The sequence below is a fragment of the Bidens hawaiensis genome, unplaced genomic scaffold (assembly GCF_021521415.1).
Source record: "Bidens hawaiensis isolate Kalapana, Puna unplaced genomic scaffold, B.hawaiensis_p1.1 tig00010738_1, whole genome shotgun sequence".
NCBI classification, from domain to species: Eukaryota; Viridiplantae; Streptophyta; class Magnoliopsida; order Asterales; family Asteraceae; genus Bidens; species Bidens hawaiensis.
The window spans coordinates 718,000-741,924 of record NW_027491823.1 but is presented as its reverse complement, the minus strand read 5'-3'; the positions used below and the strand labels follow the sequence as shown (position 1 = coordinate 741,924).

Genomic DNA, 23,925 nt, shown 5'->3' with positions numbered 1-23,925 from the left:
ATCCCATATGGCTGCGCGCCATACTTAAAGGTTGGGAATCCTCATAATATCCCATATGGCTACGCGCCATACTTAAAGGTTGGGAATCCTCATAATATCCCGTATGGCTATGCGCCATACCTCTCATAATATCCCATATGGCTGCGCGCCATACTTAAAGGTTGGGAATCCTCATAATATCCCATATGGCTACGCGCCATACTTAAAGGTTGGGAATCCTCATAATATCCCATATGGCTACGCGCCAAACTTAAATGTTGGGAATCCTCATAAACCCATAGGCCACGCGCCAAGCTTAAAGGTTGGGCACACCTCATAATTTACCCGAGAATGGGAACCATGCAATACATCTACTTTTAGTTGACATGTTTTTGCAGGTTCGGCTACGAGCCGCACAAACACCTATGACATCATTATTATTATCTGGCCACTTGTGCCTCCATTATTATTTTGAAAACAGGCCGGGATATTCATCCTGCGCGGAGGAGGCCCTTGTGGGCCAGTCATTATCATCATTTTATAGCTCGTAAGACGCCACGCGCGCAGGCCTCATTATTCTCATAGATCCGTAAGTCGCCTCGCGCACAGGCTTCATCATTTTTACAGCTCGTAAGTCGCCTCACGCGCGCAAGCTTTATTATTCATATAGCTCGTAAGACGTCTCGCGCGCAAGCTTTTATTATTCTTATAGCTCGTAAGACGCCACGCGCGCAGGCCTCATTATTCTCATAGATCCGTAAGTCGCCTCGCGCGCAGGCTTCATTATTTTTACAGCTCGTAAGTCGCCTCACGCGCGCAAGCTTTATTATTCTTATAGCTCGTAAGACGCCTCGCGCGCAAGCTTTTATTATTCTTATAGCTCGTAAGACGCCACGCGCGCAGGCCTCATTATTCTCATAGATCCGTAAGTCGCCTCGCGCGCAGGCTTCATTATTTTTACAGCTCGTAAGTCGCCTCACGCGCGCAAGCTTTATTATTCATATAGCTCGTAAGACGCCTCGCGCGCAAGCTTTTATTATTCTTATAGCTCGTAAGACGCCACGCGCGCAGGCCTCATTATTCTCATAGATCCGTAAGTCGCCTCGCGCGCAGGCTTCATTATTTTTACAGCTCGTAAGTCGCCTCACGCGCGCAAGCTTTATTATTCATATAGCTCGTAAGACGCCTCGCGCGCAAGCTTTTATTATTCTTATAGCTCGTAAGACGCCACGCGCGCAGGCCTCATTATTCTCATAGATCCGTAAGTCGCCTCGCGCGCAGGCTTTATTATTCTTATAGCTCGTAAGTCGCCTCGCGCGCAAGCTTTTATTATTCTCATAGCTCGTAAGTCGCCTCGCGCGCAAGCTTTATTATTCTCATAGCTCGTAAGTCGCCTCGCGCGCAGGCTTTTATTATTCGGCGTGCTATATCTTATTCATGCTAGTGCACCATCATTATCATAAAAACCACAACACGTCACCATCATGAAGAAAACCTCCCAAAACTCAAGGACAATAAAGATAAGGCCGAAGAAAAGGGAAAAAACCGCCTCACGCCCTAACACACCTCATAAAGTCCAGCGCTCCACCTAAACGCTTGCGCGCCCAGGAGCAACGCTGGACTTGGGGGGGCTTGTAGGGGTATGGTACTAAACCCGGTTTTACGACCCTAAATTTATTATGTTTGGCTTATTTTATTATATGGACTAATACAATCTTATTGGGCTGAAGGGGTTTTGTGGAGGTAACCCTAACTGGGCTAGCCCATTAGGGTACCATGATGGTGGCCATGAGGCTCCCTATATAAGGAGGTCTCCACCTCCTTATTAAGGGTTGGTCATTCTCAATAAGAGCCACAACCATATTTTTGTGTCTGTGAACAAGAGATCCTAGAGATTTCTTAGCGGTCACCTTCACACCCCTAAAAAGTCATTGCAGATCCCAACCAGCCGGAGAAGAAGATCAAGACGTGGTTCGTTCATCTCGAAATCCGTGGAAACATCGTCATGGATCAGGTCAGATTCATCTCGTGATTCTACATGCTTCATGATGTGTTTGCAAATGTTCTTAATACGCGGCCTTTCCAACAACATATGTAATCAATTATGGATCATGCAAATTGATATATACTCTAGGTTCACTATCCGTGCATATCAAGAGGGCTGTGGATAAGAGGATTACGATAACATCTATAATTGGACATATTTCCGTCATGTTGTCATCACATTTATAACAAACTCATTAAATACATGTTATGTCGTTATGGGTATAACTTATATAGTTCTCGATAGTACTTTTCGTGTTGTTCGCTTCATTGACTGGACCATGGTTTGCGATCTTTTATAGATTTCTAAACCCACATTGGATTCGGATATAAGATTGTGTTGTTTGAGAAAGAAAATTCAGAATTCTCTTGCATATAGTTCTATTAAATGTTGAAATATCATGCCAACTTTCATGACCTACTTGAAAGCATGAAGTTTGAAAATGAGAACCCCAATTGAATACACACCAAATATCCTAACAAGTCTAGTCCTTTTCTTAACGGTGGTTAGGCCACTAGACTGTTCCCAAGATTCGTTGGGTCTCCCGACAAGCCAAATTTAATATTAAGATGGATTTGCAACGTGGTCTTTTTATAGTTTAATCCTATAAATTACTCGATAAAGTAATTAAAAGAAATAAAATTACTGTTTACTTTACTTGCAAGGATGTTCAATATTATAGAGATAGAGTAGTGAAAAGCTTCAAATACGAAACAAGCTTGAAGTATAAAACTTATTGTATGAAAGAAATACATCATGAATGTTTAATACAAAACAAATTCAACTGTGCTCGAGCTTTGCTTGTTTAAAGCTTTATGTCAAATACTCGATCTTTTAACTTGAGTAGTTTTTCAAGCTTGAGTTTGGTTAGGGCGCTACTCATATGTTATTTGTTACTAAACTTATATACGTTGTGGTGGTTAAATGGCATGGCCCATAGCTAGATGGTTGGGGCTCAATTCCCGAAGGTGTAGGTTTTGATGTATTTATCATTTGTAATTCTACGAATTGATGTTAAAAATACTACACACACGTGTATATATATATATATATAATTATATTATTTAGTTATATTATCATATTTTTATATGTTAGAATAATTATTGTCTATTTTTACTATATATAATATTAACCAAAAGTTATATAAATAATTATCAATTGGTGTGTTTAGGCTCGCTGAGGTGAACCAACTCGAGCTCGGACTCATTTGTTGAACAAGTTTATTTATAGAATCTAGCACGTTTATGCTCATCTGATTCAAAGTTTTAGCGGTTCAATAATCAATATATCACGAAGGACTTGACTCGTTTACACTCGTCAATTAACCATCTACCTCAATCTCTTTCTCTACCAAATTAGCAAATATATCATAAAGGACTTGACTCGTTTACACTCGTCAATTAACCATCTACCTCAATCTCTTTACCTACCAAATTAGCAAATATATATCACAAAGTACTTGACTCGTTTACACTCGGCAATTAACCATCTACCTTAATCTCTTTCTCTAACAAATTAGCAAACACTACGTAAAAGTTGTTAACTGATTTTTTTATTAAATGGGCCAAACTCCACTAGATTGATTATATCTCTCTAGCCTAGAAACATCCCTACAATAACCATAGCATGTGTATGTAATATCGCTATATAAACCCCTCTCATTTCACTCTTCATAAACACAACACACAAAGCCTTCAATCTTCATCAACTTTCAACCATGGTGGCTCTAACAAATCCTCCAATGGAACAGTTCTTCGTGAAACCATCAAAACCAAACACAACCCCATTAATCATACCCGACATCCCTCTCATTGACCTCTCCAAACCCGAATCAAAACACCACCTCGTTAAAGCATGTCAAGACTTCGGATTCTTTAAGGTTGTTAATCACGGAGTTCCCTCAAAGTTCATTAATAAACTCGAATCCGAAGCCGTCAAGTTCTTCGATTCTCCGCTTTCTGTTAAAGAGAAATCCGGCCCACCCAACCCGTTCGGTTATGGTAACAAAAGCATTGGTAAAAATGGTGATGTGGGTTGGGTCGAATATCTTCTTCTCAACACCAAACCCGAATCCGTTTACCCGGATAATTTTCGGTAAAAACTCTGCTTATTTACACCTTTTTATGATTATCAAAAATAAAATATTCTATATAGTATCAGAGCAGGTTGTTGCGTTTTCTTTTTTTAGAACGACGACTTTCCTTTTATGTTAACTTTTCTGTTAAATTATTCTTATTGTATTAACTATTTATATAATTAGCTGATTAATAATGCATAATATTACCTTTTCTGTTTTTTTAGAACGACGACTTTCTTTTAATATTAATTTTTCTGTTAAATTATTCTTTTTGTATTAACTATTTATATAATTAGCTGATTAATAATGCATAATATTTTACGGGCTTTTTATTATTCTAATTACTTTGTTTTTGTTGCAAGGGGCGTTTTTAATGATTATGTGACATTGGTTAGACACATGGCATGTGAAATTATGGAATTACTAGCGGATGAAATGAAATTACAACCAAGAAATGTTTTTAGTAAGTTGTTGATGGATGAAAATAGTGACTCTGTTTTTCGACTAAATCACTACCCACCGTTTCCGGAGTTTCAAGAACATGCAAAAGACGACCGGAAATTTGTCGGGTTCGGCGAGCACACCGACCCGCAAATAATATCCGTTTTGCGATCCAACAACGCGGCCGGGCTTGAAATATTTCTAAGAGATGGAAGTTGGATGTCTGTTCCTCCGGATTCCGAGTCTTTCTTCATCAATGTTGGTGATTCGTTACAGGTAGTAAGATATTAGCATTGTGCGTTGTTGACCAATGCCTCGGACGTTTTCATTGACACATAGGCTCCATAACACCCGATAGGCGGTAGGTATTAATGAGTGTTGTTATGAAGGATTTTGTGTGGGGCCATTCTTTTTAAAAAAATCAATTTAAGGCTAATGTTAGTTATCGTTAGTTAACTTAAAACGCGCTAGCCAAGGGTGTACTAGCTTAAGACTGACGTTACGCTTTAACTAATTAAAAACACTGACCTGAGTATTGTACAAGTTTTAATTTGCGATTACATGTGTTGGTTAGATTGATTTTAACCAACTACAAGAGTATTGTACAAGTTTTAATTTGCGATTACATGTGTTGGTTAGATTGATTTTAACCAACTACAAAACACGAAGAAACTGGTCGAATGAATCTATGTAGATTTTCCTATCGTGCTTTCTGTTTCCTTAGTCAAATCAATCTTTTTCTCAAGTCCAACAAGTAACTTCTTATTCTAAAGTCATAATCATGTTTTTTTAAATAATAATATAACTATAGTGTTGGGCTTATCAAAACCGATTACAAAATAGATTTTTAACATAAAAGTTTGATGAAATGTATAAAAAAATATTTTATGTTCGCCATTATCGTTAATGCGGCTGAATGTAATTAATTACTCAATGTTCACTCTTTCTTGTTACATGTGATGATGTTTTTTTAAGTCTGCTTTTCACATATGTGCGTTCCTCTTTTTAAACAGCGGATATGAGTTTGTATTTTTGTATAAATTTATGATAGTACATACAAATATAAAGTAGATAATATCTCGCATTCTCGTGCTTGGTCCGGTTTGTTATTTTATGGCTTTTTAGGTGAAACCGTTAGCAACGTTTTTTGGCTATCAAAATAGAACCTTTAATATTTAAAGCCGTCAATATCGGACCATGAACACCCTAGTAAACTTAAATTACTTAAAATTTTACATTTTCTGTAAAATATTAATTTGTAAAAAAACCTAAAAGCTTTTAAATTATGACTTTTCCTCACTAAGGTGACATAAAGCTTGTAAATTAAAGATATTCTTTTGTCGTGTGCCAATTAATTTTGATTGTAAAAATAATAAAATTAAATTTCTTCTCAAAGAATATATATTTCAAAGGATCTATTCTCTTTTTTTTCTTTTTTTTTTGGATAAGGGTTATATAATAAAATGGTTAAATTGTGACTAAAATTGCTTTGGACTTAGGTGATGACCAATGGAAGATTCAAGAGTGTGAAGCATAGGGTGGTGGCAAACGGTACCAAGAGTAGAGTGTCGATGATATATTTTGGTGGACCACCATTGAGTGAAAAAATAGCACCATTACCATCACTCATGCAAGGAGAGGAACGTAGCTTGTACAAGGAGTTCACTTGGTTCGAATACAAGAATTCCGCATACAAGTCAAGATTATCTGATAATAGGCTCGGCTTGTTTGAAAAAATCACCGCACCTTAGGGCTTTTACATTTTGTTATGTGTTATTTCCTTCAATTTGATTTAAAATACGACATGTAGTTACGGTATTATTAAGAAACGGAGAATTTCATATATACCATTATAAACTTATGATTTATTTTGTATATACATGATTCAAATTTTTAGTACATATATACGCATTTAATAGTAGTTAAAGTTATATTTACCCATTAAATAAAAAAATGACTAGTTTTTCTGAGGTTTAAAAGCTTTATATTTACCCATGTTTAACCTTACAAGTTGTATGTACTTATCAATAATATATATATTTTTAGATATGAAATTTACCCAATCGAAGAAAGTCATTTTTAACCTTTTTTAAAGCTTTCTTTACACCATTCATAAATCATATACGAAGGAACCAATTGGACAAATAATAAAGTGAACATAACCAAGAAAATAGCAAAGAAGAATCTATTGAAATTAAATAAACAGAAAAACAAAAATAATCATAAATTAAATATGTATTTTAACTTGTGTAGACAAATTTAAAGCCATGCTGATTATTTTTAAATTTTTAAACGTAGTTGGTAAACTTTTATTATTTACTAGTAATATGCATTTTATTGATTTAAAGTATATATTAAGGTGCGTTGTTACTTACTCGTTAAGTATTTTATTAAGTTGATTCTCGAGAGTCTTGAATGGTTAGAACCGTGTGCACAAGGTAGATATTTTAAGGTGAATTCAGACCCTGATCTTATCAAATTAGTATTAGCTCTACGATTCAAATTCAATATGTATTTTGGGTTGATTCAAACAACCCAAGTTATGAGAAAAGAAAACACAAACTTATAACTTAATCTGAGGAAATTTTAAAACATGTCATACGCTTATAACATATATGCATTATTTGAGTTCGTATATTCACGTCAGTTCAATTCCAAATTCCAAAGTTCATAACTGAACTTTATAAACAAAGTCTAAACTTGAATTAGTTTATAAACAGAATGCAAAAGAAATTTGAAACAAAGTTTTATAAAAGTAAGAAGTTTAAAAATCGTTTGCTTACAATAAAATGTGTAAATCTCATATTAAAAAAATCATTATGGAGGAATTTAAAATTCTAAGGTTAAAAATAGGTAGATATGAAAATTTCAATTTTTTTTAATGAAATGAATACATGTGATATTTTATCTAGATTGTACAGACATAATGATATTTAAGTATGAACAACTAGATATATATGATGTTTCACAATTTTGTATATATAATATGAAATTCTCGATCAATATATATGAAGAAACATGCAACAACACATAACTGTTCGATTATATTTCGGCCCACACTTGTTATTAATTGAATTGGGCCAGGGTGTTGTGTGTCTTACGTTTATCTACCTTTCTACCTTGGTCTAGACGTGCACAAAAAAACCGGTTCCGGAACCTAACTGGTGGAACCGAACCGGAACCGGTTCCAGTTCCAACCCGGTTGGTACAATACCCGGTTTGGGTATTTTTGTACCCGAAAATCGTACCCGGTTCTCATATTTGTATGTTAGTATCAGTTCCAACCTGGTTCTTAATTGTAACCGGTTCGGTTCGTACCCGGAAAAACCGGTTCCGGCGGGTTTTTTTTGAAGAGTCAAACAAAAGTCAAAGTAGCCGTTGGAACCGGTTCCAACGGTAATATAGCCGTTGGAACCGGTTTTCGAGAGACAATAGATCCGTTGGAACCGGTTCCAACGGTAATATAGCCGTTGGAACCGGTTTTTGATGCCCGAACCTATATATAACTTGTTTTCCACCACTAATTTCACCACCAAACTCAAAAACAAACTAAAATACTACTCCTTTAGCAAACCCGTTCCGTTACCCGACCATCCAACTAAATATTATTATGGCACCCATCAAAAAAACTAACAAGAAGGCTAAGAAGAGTGTTTTTGTTGCCCCCGTTCCTGTTATGGAGGACCCAAGGGTTGTTACGGTAGTCAACCATAACCGCAACCAAGACATATGGAAGAATTGGGATTTGATTGTGGATGACGAATGTTATCAAAAGGCTCGTTGCAAACTATGTGGTTCAATATTAAAGCACGATTCCAACTCTACTTTAAGAAAGCACATCGAGAAGCCATATTGCAAGGCGTTGAAAGGGATTGGCGCGACCGATCAAATTGACTTGGGTAAAGATGGTACACTATTTTGTTACAACACGACTCAAGTTCAAGATAGAATGGCAAAGTTCGTTATTCAACGAGGTTTGCCGTTTAACCACTTTGATGACCCGGAGTTGACGTCGTTGATTCGCGAAACTCTACAACCGATATACACACATGTAAGTCGTACTACCTTAAGACGTCATTGTATCAGGTTGTGGGAGTGTGCTAAAAAAGAGTTAATCGAGTCTTTTCATTCTTTAGAAGCCATGGTTAGTTTAACTACCGATGTTTGGTCGGCACCACACGGGTTGCCCGAATCATACATATGTTTCACCGCTCATTGGGTTGATCCGGTGACATGGTAATTGATGAAACGTACCATCGCTTTTGAAAACTTCCCGTTCCCACATACCGCCGAAAAATTGTTTGAATTACTTGATGAAGTTATAACGACTTACAACTTGAGAAATAAAATATTTTCGATTTCGTTTGACAACGCTTCAAACAATACTAAGGCGGCTGAAAAATTTATCGTTAAATATTCACCACCTTGTTTCGGGGATTTTTTTCATGTCCGATGTGTTGCACATATCATCGACTTGGTTGTTCAAATAGGTCTTGACAATGAAAACATTTGTGATGATTTAAAATACTTTAGACTTATGTTACAAGATGTCTTCAAAAGTGGTAAAAGAAGACATCTTGAATATAAGAACTATTGCAAGTCGGTTGAAAGAAAGTATTTGGGGCCGAATTGGGACGTTCCAACCCGTTGGAAGTCAACTTGTCATATGTTAAAGTGTGCTTTTGCCCAACGCCAAACTTTACAAGCTTTTCATAACAATCTTGTTGAAGAACGCGAGGCCGATATGTTTTCGGAAAGTGTTTGGGTCCAAGTCGGTTATTTGTTGGAGTATCTTGACGTGTTCAAAAAGTCAACAACAAAATTATCGGGAGTCTATTACCCTACTAGTTGTTGGGTTTTGCAAGAATTGTACTATATGTCTTGTGTTTTTAAAAGCTCTGCGGAGAAGAACAAACTCTTCAAGAATATTGTTGCGGTGATGAAAGAAAAATTCATAAAATATTTTGAAAACATACCGCCGGTCTTTACTTGTGCCGCCGCATTAAACCCCTATTGGAATGTTAATGGGGTTGAAACAACGATTGAGGAAATATTCGACAACTTAGGTATGCACGAGATCGACCCGAAGTTGTCGACGGAAGTGAAGGACAAGTTCAAGAAAAACCTTCAAGACCTTTATGACCATTATTTTCAAATGTATGGTCCAAGCACGAGATCGTCTTTTGTGAAAAAAACAACAACTAGTAGGCCGTGCAATGACCCACTTATAAACTTGATGAATGGGATTCGTGAATCGGCATCTAAGAGGCAAAGAGGAAACACACCAAGTAGCGAACTTGGTCGATATAGTGGAGCAAACTATGTTGAGGGCGCAACGGTCGACGAAATTCGCAATATTGATTTGTTGGCTTGGTGGAAAGGTAAACAAAACGAATTTCCCATTCTATCCGCCATGGCTCGTGATTTGCTTGCCGTACAAGCCTCAACGGTTGCTTCCGAATCGGTTTTTTCTCTTAGTGGGAGGGTGTTATCTATGCGAAGAACAAAACTAACTCCCGAGTCTCTAGAGGTTTGCATTTGCCTAAAGGACCATTTGGATGCGGTGGATCGTGTACAACACAAGGCGAACTTTGAAGACGAAATACCAATAGAGCGTCATATTCATGATGAGGAGGCGGAGGACGGGGTTTCTTCCGATAACGAAGACGAGGGTGAAGACGAGAATGAAGACGAAGAAGAGTTGTAATTATTTGTTTTGGTAAAATTATTTGTAACTTGTTTAACTAATATTTAGTTTTGATTTGTTTTATTATAATTACTTTTGTTACTTATGATTAATTTTTGTTACTTTTTTAATAACGACGAACATTTTATTTATTTAAAAAATAACTATTATAAACATTATTAAAACATAAACGATACTAAACATAACAACTAAAACATAAAAAACAAAGTCCGTCGTTTTAATCCGGGAATACTTATTTTTGGGTTGTAGAGCCGGACGACTCTCCCACTTCCGTTTTTTTAGCTTCCAAACTTCTTTTCTCTCGACAATACTTATTCGTATGTTTTCGTAATGTCGAGTTGGACCCTGCTTTAAGAAACTTCGAGCAATATTTGCAACGTGCCAACTCATGTGAGTCGGTCATGAGACACAAATCATAATGAACCCAAACATCGGGGCATCTTGTTGTTTCGATCGCCATAACAACGTCATCATTAGTTGCCATTTGTTGTCGGTTTAAGGTTAATTGTGGTTTGGAGTGTGTTTTATAGTTTTGGAAGTGGTTTAACAAGTACACAAACAAACCTTGCTATTTAGAGTAAAAAAATAACCTATTTATAGTTAAAAAACCGGTTCCAACGGTCAAAAACGGCTATATAGCCGTTGGAACCGGTTCCTAACGGCTATGATATTTAAATTTCAAAAAAAACCGGTGGAACCGGTTTTTACGTAAAAACCGGTTCCGGTTCATACCCTACCCGGTTCTTAAAAGTTAGCATATCTGGGCATCGGTTCGGGTCGGGAACCGAACCGGTTCTTGATTGGAACCGGTGCCATTTTACAATCCGGTGTGAAAAAACCGGTTTCAAACCGGTTCGGGTTTTCCAGTTGAACCCGATTTGTGCACCTCTACCTTGGTCGGTCATGCTATGGACCATCAACTTCACCATCATGCCCTTTGACAATGGCAGCACTTTGTACAGTTTATGGGCGGTTCTAGAAAGCGTATATTAATAAGATGTGCAGCCTTTCGTTTGGAAACATATGCTGATATATTGATCTATATGGTATGGATGGGTGTTACTCAACTCTCTAATAGCTAGCATACAAGTAACGACATGTTGAAAAAAGTTAAAATGTACTATATATGTGCGTGTTCAACCTTTTATATATAGAATCAAAGTGGATTGTATATTTAAAATATCCATGAGTATTATGTGTATATAATTTTCCTCCTAATGGTGTTAAAATCTGACCCTTTTCCGGCCGAATGTATTGCGTTGGTATTATTTTTATACAACAAATAACCGTGTTCAGTAAATCCTACATATAGCAAAAGTTATTGGTAGGATATGGGGAGGGTGCATGGCCGACTGGGTGGTCGATGGCCCTTGGCCCGACACTCCGCTAAGCTCGAATTATTATTTTTTATTTTTAAAATTGATATGTATTTTAATGAAAAACAATAGGTATATTCATTGTTTAAACTCAACTACATAATAACTAGCTTGGCTTATGTGCAAACTAACAAACGGGTATGACTCCCAACCAAAAGGTTGTAGGTTTTAGTATCATTAGACACATGTTTAAGTCTATTTATATATAATAGTTTTTACACAACCCAAAACGTAACCAAGTATGTCCATTTAAAAATTAAATTGTTTAAACTCAACAAAATACTCATATTACTTTAGGCCTAAAATATTTTTTGTCTTCTCGGAACCGGCCTGGGAGGGTGTGATGTGAACAAACCTTACCTCTATACATGAAGATAGAGAGACTGTTTCTAGAAAAAACCAATCAACTCCAAATCAGACAATATACAAACATACATATACCAATAACAAAACATAGTGTGAGGCGTGTCAAGGCATCTCCAATGTTATAAAGAGGTTTGAAACACAAACCACTTATCTCTTTCCTACTCAATTACTAACCCCACACAAACCCATCTTCTCTCCCCCCTCTCTCATCTCTTTTTCTTCAAAGAACCGTACAATGCAATTCCTTCAATCTCTCCTCCACTTGGCACACTTCTCCTCCACCTAGATCTTCTCTTTCCTTCAAATAGGACATGATATGCTTTGAAAATCTCCCATTAAAAATGCTCTCATAGTAAATACAAACAAAATAAATTATAAAAACAAAAAGACAATCACAAATCTACCTAAAATATTGGAGAATTTAAATCCTGAAGCTAAGACCCAAAAATGACATTCTCTAAAAGTCAACTTTAACACTGTCTTTGCACAAACTCTTATCATTGACCGTAACCTCACCTTGGTGCAACTATAGCAAATTCTGTTTAATTAGCTCCTTCCATGTCAATTTTGGTATTACTTTTATATATTTTAATATATATTTTTTTATTAATTTTCTGTTTTTACACTTATTATTATTGTTAATATTTTTGTTATTATTATTTGTTTACGTGTACATGTAACTATTTAGATCTCTTTGTGTATATGTTTGTATCTTTGTATGCATATGTATGTATGTGTGTATATTTACATATATGCATACATCACTACTAGAAAACTAGGTCATTTCCTACATCGGGCTTTTGTTAGGAAATTTGTAAAGAAATGACAATTACCAGCATATTCTAGACCAAATGATTTTATCGGAAATTAAGTTACGGAAAACTTTTTTACAAGCATTTTCTACCATATTTTTTGACCATTTTCCTACCAAAGTGTTTTGCCAAATTATTCCTACCAAAGTTTTTTGTGGCCATTTTTTACCAAAGATTTTCTAGGGCCAACTTTTCACCAATGTTTTTTGCGGTCAATTTCCTACAAAAGGATTTTACTACTAATTTCCTACCAAGTTTCTTTGCAACTAATTTCCTACAAAAATTGGGTTCAATTTTTCCGACCGAAATAGGTATTATATATTATATGATGACAAATTGACAATCACAATTTACGAAGTAACGAAACATTAATATATAGAAAACTAACTAGGGATCACTACTAACAATTCTACCAAACATTAGGCCATGTGTAGTGAATGAGCTACAATTAGGGGCGAATTATGACACGTGGTGCCCAGTCAGCATGGAGTGAAAATTTGTTTTTGAGTGTAATGATGTAAGGGTTACAAGTTGGGCCCACAGTGTCTTTTTTTATTAGGAAAATTGGATTTCAATAATCCAAACTATTAACCATTGGCCATCAATAATCTCTACTAACAATGTGACCGTTGATAATCCAAACTTTCAATGTTGTTACCAATAATAATCCCGCTCTAACAATTCATTAACTCCGTTAGTTATTTCCTTTTAAATTAGCGTGAAATTACCAAAATACCCTTACTAACAATCAAGATTGGCAGCCGATTCACTTAGGATTACCGGTAGGGGCCAGTATGGGTCTAACAAAAAATTGGCAGCCGATTTTAGATAAGTTATGGGTGAAATTGGGTATGGGAGACAAGACTCAGTTCTGGTTAGATTGATGGGCAGGTGATTTTCAGTTAAAAAACATGTTTCCTTCTTTGTTTGCTTTGGAAAAACACAAAGCAGTTTTGGTCAAAGATTGCTACTGCTCGGTTAATAACGAAACTAGATGGTTATGGAGGTGGAAAGTTGAACCTAAATCTCGCGAGCTCAAGGCACAAGTGATGAGATGTACTGAAGTGTTATCCTCGGTTATTATGTATACGTGCCCGGATACTTGGTTGTGGAAAGAAGGTTCGGGTAATGAATATATCTTCACAGTTAAAAGCTTAAGATGGGAGCTCGATAACGTAACGTACCCGGTGGTCGAGACAAACTTCTGGTTGAACTTGGTACCAATCAAGGTTAATTGTTTCATATGGAGATTATTACTTGATAGAATATCCACAAAAAAGGCATTATTAGTTAGAGGTATAAACTTGGGAGATGACATTTGTGCTCTTTGTGGGTTATTCTCTGAATCATCGGAACATTTAATGTTACATTGTCGTGTGGCCAAACGGATTTGGTCAATTATCCATAGCTGGGTTAAGGTACCAAGCCTGCCTGACTTTGATTCGGTGAAGGAGCTACTGGATTACCCGATGAAACTCAAAAGGAAAAAGGACGAATGCATGATAATACAAGCTATCTATATGGTGACGTGTTGGTTGATTTGGAAAACGAGGAATGGCAAAACATTCAAAAATATACCAATATTAGTGGACAAGGTGGCGATGGATATCAAAGCAGCCTCTTTCTTATGGGTCGTGAATCGGAGTCGAAGATCAAGTGTCGATTGGGAAGATTGGTACATGTTCAATTTTGTTAACTTTCCTATGTAATTGTTTGGTTGTTTTGCTTGTTTCTTCTTATTCTTGTTGTCACTTTGTATTGGCTATTGTAACTTACAAGTCGCCCTTTTTTGATTTTTATCATATTGGCCTTTCAAAACAAAAAATACAATCAAAAATATAATTAATAAAAAAACCTTAAAAAACCTAACACCACCGTAGATTTGCATTTGGTTGTCTTTACCAACCACAGTCACTTCTTCTCCTACGATACTTTTCCGGCGAGTGAAGGAAGGTACAAGCACCCTTATTTGTCTATCTCCTCTCAGCGGTGTTCGAGCTTTACACCACACCACTGCTAAGTTTGCCGTGTTTAGAAACAGACGGTTGCCGACGATTTACTTTACACCACCGCTCAGATCTCTCTGTCTCTACATCATTTTTTCCTAGATTCTTATCGGAAAGACAAGGGGGATGGTGGTTAATTGGAAAATGGCGGAGAACGAGACCGGGAGTGAGGGATTCGCCGATGTGGTCGTTGGAGTGTGGATCTACCGTGGCCGGAAAAACGAGGGGCGGTGGTGACTAGCTTCGGTGGTAATGGAGGGGTGTGTGTGGGGTTCAGATTTGTGTTCTGGTGTTTGTGATTCTAGTTGGAGATGGACAGGGGCGGCACTCAGATTTGTGTCGGCGGTTGAAGGTGGCCGGAAAACCCTTACTCCGGTTAATGAGGAAGAAGGGTGGATGGTTGTGGTTTTAGCTTTTGTTTTTAATTAGCTCTATTTTTATTTACAAATAGGGGAATTTTGGTTATTTCACAACAACTTAAAAGAAAATAACTAACGGAGTTAGTGAATTGTTAGAGCTGGATTGTTATTGGTAACAACATTGAAAGTTAGGATTATCATCGGTCACATTGTTAGTAGTGATTATTAGTGGCTAATACTTAATAGTTGGGATTATTGAAATCCAATTTTCCTTTTTATTATTTTCTTTTTATAATTAAACTAATCAAATAAAAATCAATTTATTAAAATAATGAAATAAAAATGCATTAAAATTAAAAAGAAATACAAAAAATACATAACTAAAAAAAATACATAAATAAAAATATAAAAAAAACATATAGCTCGGTTGGCGTACATGTTTAGGTTTAGGTCGGGAAATTGAAACGGATAGCTCGGTTGAGGTTCATCGGGTTTCGTTGTAAGTTCACGTTCGGTTGGTTTTGCGAACCATGGTGTTGACCGAAAGGAGGGAATGGGTGGTTCGGTTGGTTCGGGTTGTTTCTAGGATTCATTTTGCATATACATTTATATACACACACAACATATATACATATACATATACATATACCTATACATATACATATATATCACACAACATATATACATATACATATATATATACACACAACATATAATATAACATTATTATTATTTTTATTATTTCCCTCTCTCGTCGGCGACAACATCACCTCACCCCCGCCCCAAATCACCCAAATATCGCCCGGGGGGGGGGGGGGCGGTGTTTGCGCCGTTCCTCGCCCCATTTCGCCCCCAACCCCCGCCCACTACACATGGCCTTAATAAACCTAACTAATAATAATTCTCTAACGTTCCCCCCTTAGAATACTTATTAATCTAATTACCAAAATTCTATTTTCTCTCTCTTATTTAAGGAAACTAGATGGGTACCCGCGCGATGCAGCGGGGAATACGGACATTGGTAATTACATTATGGATTTATGGGTGTTCGTCGTTTCGTTTGTAACTGTGAAACCATTTATTGGTATATGTAGATTCATAGTTCTTATTTTAAACTTATTTTAATATCGAAGTACAAACGAAACGGAACCTAACCATTGTTAATGGATTTTGTTGGGTAATTTTCAACGGTTTAGTTTCAGATTTGGCGACCAAAAGCCGTTAATAATTGGCTTGGCTCATGGTTTAATTTAAGACCATTAAAACCGGACGACAAACGGCTATATGTAAAAAAAATTAACTGAAAAGAAACTATGACAATATCATACTCAAATTAAAGAGATTAAATGCTCGTTTTTATGGTGCAATTTTTAAAAAATAATATTAACGTATGAAAAAGTTATAACTGTTTAAAAATCGTTGGGGTATTTGGGTTAAAAATGAAATTATGAAGAATAAATAGTTAAAAGATAAAGGAACAAAGTTATAATTATTTCTTAAATTTGTAAAATATGATTAAAGTTAAAGGGACATTTTTGTAACTATTTTGGAAAATAATGAAAGGTGAGATTTAATGTTAAAATGACATATTTGTCCTCATTTTAGGTTGTATCATATGCTTGAATGTTTGTAATTCCCTTAAAAAACCACCGTCTTAATTTACCCATCTTTCCCTCATTATATATAGTATAGATTAAACAAAAATAATCAAATGAGAAATAATCTAATCCGTGGGTTATAATGAAGCTGATATAGTGTGTGGCCCATTATTTTGATGAAAATGATATTGATCTATATAAAGCCCAAATTGATAGGTGGTTAGAGCCCATACATGAAACTAGAGGTGTACAAAACCGGTTTTAAACCCAAACCGAACCGGTTTGGTCAACAACTGGTCAAAACCGGTTTGACTCAAACCGGTTCAGTTTATAAACCGGTTTCAAACATGTTTTTCTCAAACCATTTCGGTTTTAAAACCGGTTTGATATATTTGAAAGAGAACCGGTCTTGAAACTGAGGGTTTGGGTCGTTTGGAAACCGGTGGATGAAACCGGTTTTAAACCCAAACCGGTTCGGTTCAGTTTGCCTAAAACCGGTCCCAAACCGTTTTTTTTAACACCTCTACATGAAACCCTTAATGTGAAGTTCGACATGATTAGAGTTAAAGTTGCGCATACCCTAAATGACCCGAAATCATATAAAGGGTTTGCCCCAAAACTTTCTGCCCTACCGTTGTTGATATGTTTGCCCAAAAACTTTCTGCACTACCGTTGTTGATATTAGGTCCCCGAGATCGGGCGAGAGGAGCTGTTTCCGAAATTTCAGAAGACCCGAGCAAGTAGTAAAAATTAACCCTTGTTTTTTTCTTCTAAACAACAAATTTATTTGCACCTAAATTCTCCCCGATCTTGCACTTGTAAGGATTCAAACTTATCACCTTTATTTTAGAATGGTGGACGTCATACCACAAGACCATTAGGTCATGGTTTCAGAGATAGAAAAACATTTAAATAAGTCTTAATTTTAAATCATTAAACTAAACTCAATTGTTAAATCTTTTCAAATAATGTCTACAGACAGTGACCTATACAAGAGACAATGAAATAAAAACTGCTTTAAATTGGGACAAACCAACAACAAACTGCCAAACTACCATCATTTTATTTCTTTCATTTTGATTTTCTTTATAAACATGCCAAATGAAAGTCTTAACGTTTTTATAATTTACCACCATAATCATTGTGACTGATCATAAGCAAATCAACAACACCTAATCAGCGATCGAGATTCGAGTTCAAACCTAAAAGCTAACGCTTGGTGATAAGATAAGCGGTCGAGTCTATAAAACGTTGATCGAATCCCAAATTTGTTTAGTGATCAATGTAGAAACATCATGTGGAATATGCAAATTATTGAATGTGCGAAATGTGTATCATAATAATATAAAGTGTATCATAATAATATAAGTTAATCAATATTGAAGTACAATTCCCGAAAAACCTCAGAGACAAAAACAAGACTAGATTGAAAAGAGGTAGATTTGTACATACACATGATGCTAGCTCCGGTATCGTCTTCGGGAGGAATGTTGCTTCAATGTATGGGTGGCAAAGCCAGTGGATGAGGTGGTGCATGAGTCGACTCGACCAATATAGACCAAAGTACATGCACATCTTCATATGGACATGATTTTACATCTTCGTACAATATGTATATCCCTCTACCTGAAAGTGCACGCTTACGGTTAACATTGTTAGTTGTTACATTAGAAAAAAAAAAAAACTCGCACGTTATAAGTATAATTCCCATTATGCGCATGCCAAATACATTACAAATGATGAACATTTAGGAATAAGTATTTACCAACCAACGATAATACTTTGTTAACAAAGTAACGCGAAAAAAGCGAATGAGTGCAAAAGAAGTGTAATAAGAACATACTCTTGTGGTGGGCAGAATGAAGTTTAACCCAAAGCTTCTTGAGTGGAGAGAAGAGGGATTGAAGCCACCCCATTAGTGGGAGAAGAAGAGAAATTGAAACCAAATGTTCATGGTTGGTGAAAGCAAGTGGTAGCTAAGAAGGGGTTGAGTTGAGGTTGCTTAGATTATGGTGAAGTTTTTTACTTAGAAAAATGCAATACTCATGGTGCATTTCCCTTGAAGGCCAATCATAAAAATTTGGTATTGGTGCAATGTCACTGTTACTCTCAAATACCCTTCAATTCCCTTTTCACTTTCTAGTAGAACAAGCCATCCTACCAATCTCTTAAAACCACATAAAAGCTTAAAATTGCCTTTTCTAGAAAACAAGAATATGTAAAATACCACCATGCATTACTTTCTTTTTTATTTCATACCGACAATCTAAAGTGATTTAGTTTGCTTTATTAGACAATGCGTAATGCTTATTGCTCCTTGAATAGCATTTTTCGTCATCATTATTTTTTTAGCAAAATATATGTGTAATGGTTAATGTTATTTCATGCATTACCACTTCAAGCCAAATATGACTTTATTGTTGAAACGGCAATGCCCTGATATAGATGGTCTTATTGTTAATTATATTACTGGCAATATATGTAGCGTTATGCTATTGTACAACGGACGCTTCACGTACAAATTAAGTCTTAAACATAAGTTGCATAATTATTAACATAGGTGGAATGATTATTTTATAAGTTGTGTAATCTTTGTTGTGTGATTTTATGTGCGTAACTAGTTAACTTCTGTATGTAATTATTTTACTTCATACGTAATTATTTTTTGTGTCGTCTTTACGTACATTTAATAAAAGAAAATCAAATATAAAAATAAATTAATGTGTCCCGACGATATGTCATCGGGAAAGACATTTACGAGGCGTCAATTGAATGCGGTAGTGACAAAGCTCCTAGGCCGGATGGTTTTAATTTTAGGTTCATTCGGTTTTTTTGGGAGTTGTTCGAGAAGGATTTTGCGGATATTCTTGATCATTTTCATAGTGTTAAAAGTTTTTGCTCGGGGGTTGGATCGTCTTTTATCACCTTAATTCCTAAGGTAAACAATCCGTCATCTTTGGGGGATTTTAGACCGATAAGTCTCATTGGTTGTATTTTAAAGACTGTGTCGAAGGTATTAGTGAATCGACTCAAAACGGTTATGAATAAGATTGTCTCAGAGCATCAGTCGGCTTTCTTATCCGGGAGATATATTCTTGATGGCCCTTTGGTGGCTAATGAGGTTATTGCGTGGGCTAAGAAGAGGGAGAGAAGAATTTTTATGTTCAAGATTGACTTCGATAAAGCCTATGATAATGTGAATTGGGAGTTCTTGTTGTCGGTTCTTTCTCAGATGGGTTTTCCTTCGGTCTGGTGTGATTGGATTAGTGGTATTTTGTTGGCGACCAGATCATCTGTTCTTGTTAATGGATCTCCTACATTCGAATTTGGGTGTCATAAAGGCATTCGTCAAGGTGACCCGCTATCGCCTTTTCTTTTTATTATTCTGATGGAGGCTTTTTCAGGTATGTTGAAACAAGCCTGTGATATAGGTGCGTTTCATGGTATTACTCTTCCTAATGAAGGTCTTACTTTATCCCATCTTTTTTATGCGGATGATGCTATGATTATGGGAGAGTGGTCTTCTTTTAATTTTGATAACTTGAAACGTATTCTTCGCATATTTTACTTGTGTTCGGGGCTAAAGATTAATCTCCATAAATCAGTGTTATTTGGAGTAGGTGTAGAAGATGGTGAGATCGAAATCCAAGCTGGTTTCATGGGTTGTAAGCCTGGTAGAATCCTGTTTTCTTATCTAGGGATTATGGTTGGCGCTAACATGAATAGGGTGGTTAATTGGGAACCGGTTGTGTCCAAGTTCAAGAAGAGGCTTTCTAAATGAAAAGTTAATTCGTTATCTATTTCCGGTCGGTTAACCCTTATTAAATCGGTGCTGGATAGTCTTCCCACTTATTATTTTTCGCTTTTTAAGGCACCCAAGAAGGTTATCAATGATTTAGAAGCTTTGATGAGAAGGTTCTTATGGGGTGGTTCGGATGAAGTGAGGAAGATGTCATGGGTGGCTTGGGAGGTAGTCACCAAACCTATAAAAGAAGGGGGTTTAGGTATCGCTCGTTTAGAGGTTAATAATCAAGCGCTGATTACTAAATGGCTTGGGAGATTTCTAAATGATCATCACGCGATGTGGAGAAGGGTAGTGTTGTCTATTCACGGGTTCTCGCGCGGTTGGGGGCTTGCTCCGGTTAATAACGGGGTTCCCGGGGTTTGGAAGAATTGTGTTATGTTTTGGAACAAATTTAAGGTTGATGGTGTGGGTTTTAATAGAGTGATCCGGGCCACAGTTGGGAATGGTCGCCAAGTTCGGTTTTGGATGGATTTGTGGTTGGGTTCGGCGCCGATTATGGACAAGTATCCGTCCTTATATGCGGTAGAAAAACATAAAAATGTCTTGTTAGCAGATCGGTTGGTGGTCACTGGATTCTCTCGTCGCATTGTGTGGGATTGGTTTAGAGCTCCTTGCTCCCAACAGGAGGTGATCGAGAAGCAAGAGTTGGAAGATCTCCTTCAAGGGGTGGTGATGGTTGACCGTGAAGATTCATGGTCTTGGGCAGTTGGTAGCTGCAAAGAGTTCGAGGTTTCGTCAATTAAAAGATGGATGGTGCGGTCCGTTGTGGATGCTGGGAGTTTCGGTTTTCAATGGAGCGATTGAGTCCCGAAAAAATGTAATATTTTTATGTGGAGGGCCGTTCTGGATAGTCTTCCAACCAAGGAGGCTTTAGCTAGACGTCATTTGCATTGTGATGATCATAGTTGCGCTTTATGTGAGAGTAATGAGGAATCGCTCGAGCACTTGTTAACCGGGTGTTTCATCTCTATGGCCGTTTGGAATGCGATTGGTTCATGGTGCAACATCCCTAGATCTTTTGTTTTCCATGTCAATGATTTGGTGGAAGTGCATAAGGTTGGTGGTGCGACGGGGAACAAGAGATTGATTATTCATGGCATTGTCATCATTACTTGTTGGAGGATTTGGCCGGCTAAGAATGAAAAGATTTTTTCAGGCAAGAACACTAAGGTGGTAGAAATGGTTGCGGATATAAAATCTTTGGGTTTTCTTTGGTACAAAAATAGATCTAAGATAGGGGTAGTGGATTGGAAAAGATGGTGTTTATTTGATGTAACGTGATTGTTGTTTTTGGTTTTTGGATTTCGGCGTCTTTCTCCGTCTTGGTGATAGTCGTTGGTTGTGTTTGTTTTTAATGAAAGTCAATTTTCAAAAAAAAAATTAAATTGTCTTCCTAAATACTAAAACAGGATCTTCTTCTTATAAATAGAACCTTAACACATGCATTTAACAAACACCCTATTCAACAACCAATAATGTCATCCTCAATACTTCCAACTACCTCACCCTTAACTTCCAAACCAACAACAAAGTTAACCAACACACCATTCATCTCAAACCGAACCTTGGCCATCAAGACTCGCACCAACCAAACCCACCGGTCCATAATATGCAACCATTCACCAGATAATAACCATAACCATAACAGTAACCATAGCCATCCCAAACTAATAATCCCCAACATAGACCGAAGAAACCTACTAGTCGGGCTCGGCGGCCTCTACACCGCGACCAACATGCCCGCGGCATTAGCCGATCCCATAACAACTCCAGACATCACATCAAGTTGCAAGGAAGCAAATTCTGGCATCAAGGATATAGAAAACGCGGTGAGAACACGAAAATGCTGCCCTCCTAGTACTAAAAAACCAATTAAATCGTTCGTGTTTCCAAACGAGAAAACTGTACGGGTTAGATGGCCCGCGCATAGCCGGTCCAAAGACCAAGTTGAAAAATATAAAAAAGCCATCCAAGCTATGCAGGATTTACCCGAAGACCACCCGCATAGCTTCCTCCAACAAGCCAAAATCCATTGCGCGTATTGCAATGGAGGCTATACACAAGTCGATAACGGGTTCCCGGATATCGATATCCAGATTCACAACTCGTGGCTCTTCTTTCCGTATCATCGTTGGTACCTTTACTTCTACGAAAGAATACTCGGAAAGTTGATTAACGATCCCACTTTCGCGTTACCTTACTGGAACTGGGACAACCCCGCGGGAATGACGATTCCCGAGATCTTTCATGACAACAAAACGGGCCCGCCAAACCCGTTATTTGACATTTACCGGGACGCGCGTCATCTCCCGCCACAAACCGTGGATTTGGACTTCGGTGGCGGGGAACGCGACACCACGCGTGAGATACAGATCGCGTGCAATTTGAGTACCATATACCGTGATTTGGTCAGAAACGGTGCGGATACGACAAGCTTCTTTGGGGGTAAATATGTAGCTGGGGATGCACCTGTTGCGAATGGTGATAAGTCGGTCGGGTCCGTGGAAGCCGGGTGTCATATCGCGATGCATAGATGGGTCGGTGACCCGACTCAGGCGAACTTTGAGGACATGGGTAATTTATACTCGTCCGGGTATGATCCGTTGTTCCGTGTGTCCTTTAATACCCAAATTTATGGAAAAATTTATACTACGCGCACCACTCGAATGTTGACCGTATGTGGACGTTATGGAAAAATTTGGGTATTAAAGGACACACGGAACTGACTGATCCGGATTGGTTAAACGCGTCGTATGTTTTCTATGACGAGAATGAAGAACTTGTACGCGTCTATAACAAAGACTGCTTCAAGATGGAAAATCTCAAGTACAAGTACCTTGAAGAGACGGGCGGGCCGTGGCTCAAGAGCCGGCCCGCCAGACGAAGTAAAAACTCACAAGCTGCATCGATCTCGACCGCAGATGTGAAAACAGTTGACCAGTTGAAGTTCCCCGTGACTCTAGACGCGGTTCTGAAGGTGCAGGTGAAGCGGCCAGCTGTGAACCGGAGTGCAGACGAGAAGGCGAAAGTAAATGAGGTTTTGTTGATAAATGGGATAAGATTTGATGGTGAGAAGTATGTGAAGTTTGATGTGTTTGTGAATGATAAGGTTAAAGAAGGTGAAGTTGTGACGCCGTGTGATCCAGAATACGCGGGTGGATTTGCACAGATTCCGCATAGTGGGATGAACAAAATGTTAATGTCGAGTGCAGCACGGTTCGGGCTAACAGAGTTGTTAGAAGATACAAACACAGAAGAAGACGAGTATGCGGTTGTGGCATTGGTGCCAAGGGTAGGGCGCGATGACCTCACCATTTCCGACATCAAGATAGAGCTGGTTCCAATTTAAGCAATT

The 23,925-nt window shown here is 37.4% G+C and overlaps 3 protein-coding genes across 3 annotated transcripts; all 3 read left to right on the top strand.

Moving 5' to 3' along the window:
* Positions 1-3,159: 3,159 nt before the first annotated feature.
* Positions 3,160-6,313, top strand: LOC143536125 (gibberellin 2-beta-dioxygenase 1-like). Its single transcript, XM_077030185.1, has 3 exons — positions 3,160-4,117; positions 4,463-4,817; positions 6,041-6,313. The coding sequence occupies exons 1-3, from the start codon at positions 3,741-3,743 to the stop codon at positions 6,290-6,292; spliced, it is 984 nt and encodes a 327-aa protein (XP_076886300.1). The 5' UTR covers positions 3,160-3,740; the 3' UTR covers positions 6,293-6,313.
* Positions 6,314-13,713: 7,400 nt separating this feature from the next.
* Positions 13,714-14,511, top strand: LOC143536168 (uncharacterized). Its single transcript, XM_077030222.1, has one exon. The coding sequence runs from the start codon at positions 13,714-13,716 to the stop codon at positions 14,509-14,511; it is 798 nt and encodes a 265-aa protein (XP_076886337.1).
* Positions 14,512-22,037: 7,526 nt separating this feature from the next.
* On the top strand, positions 22,038-23,919 carry LOC143536154 (polyphenol oxidase I, chloroplastic-like). The gene is made up of 2 exons (XM_077030210.1): positions 22,038-23,178; positions 23,220-23,919. The coding sequence occupies exons 1-2, from the start codon at positions 22,046-22,048 to the stop codon at positions 23,917-23,919; spliced, it is 1,833 nt and encodes a 610-aa protein (XP_076886325.1). The 5' UTR covers positions 22,038-22,045.
* The last annotated feature ends 6 nt before the right edge of the window (positions 23,920-23,925 follow it).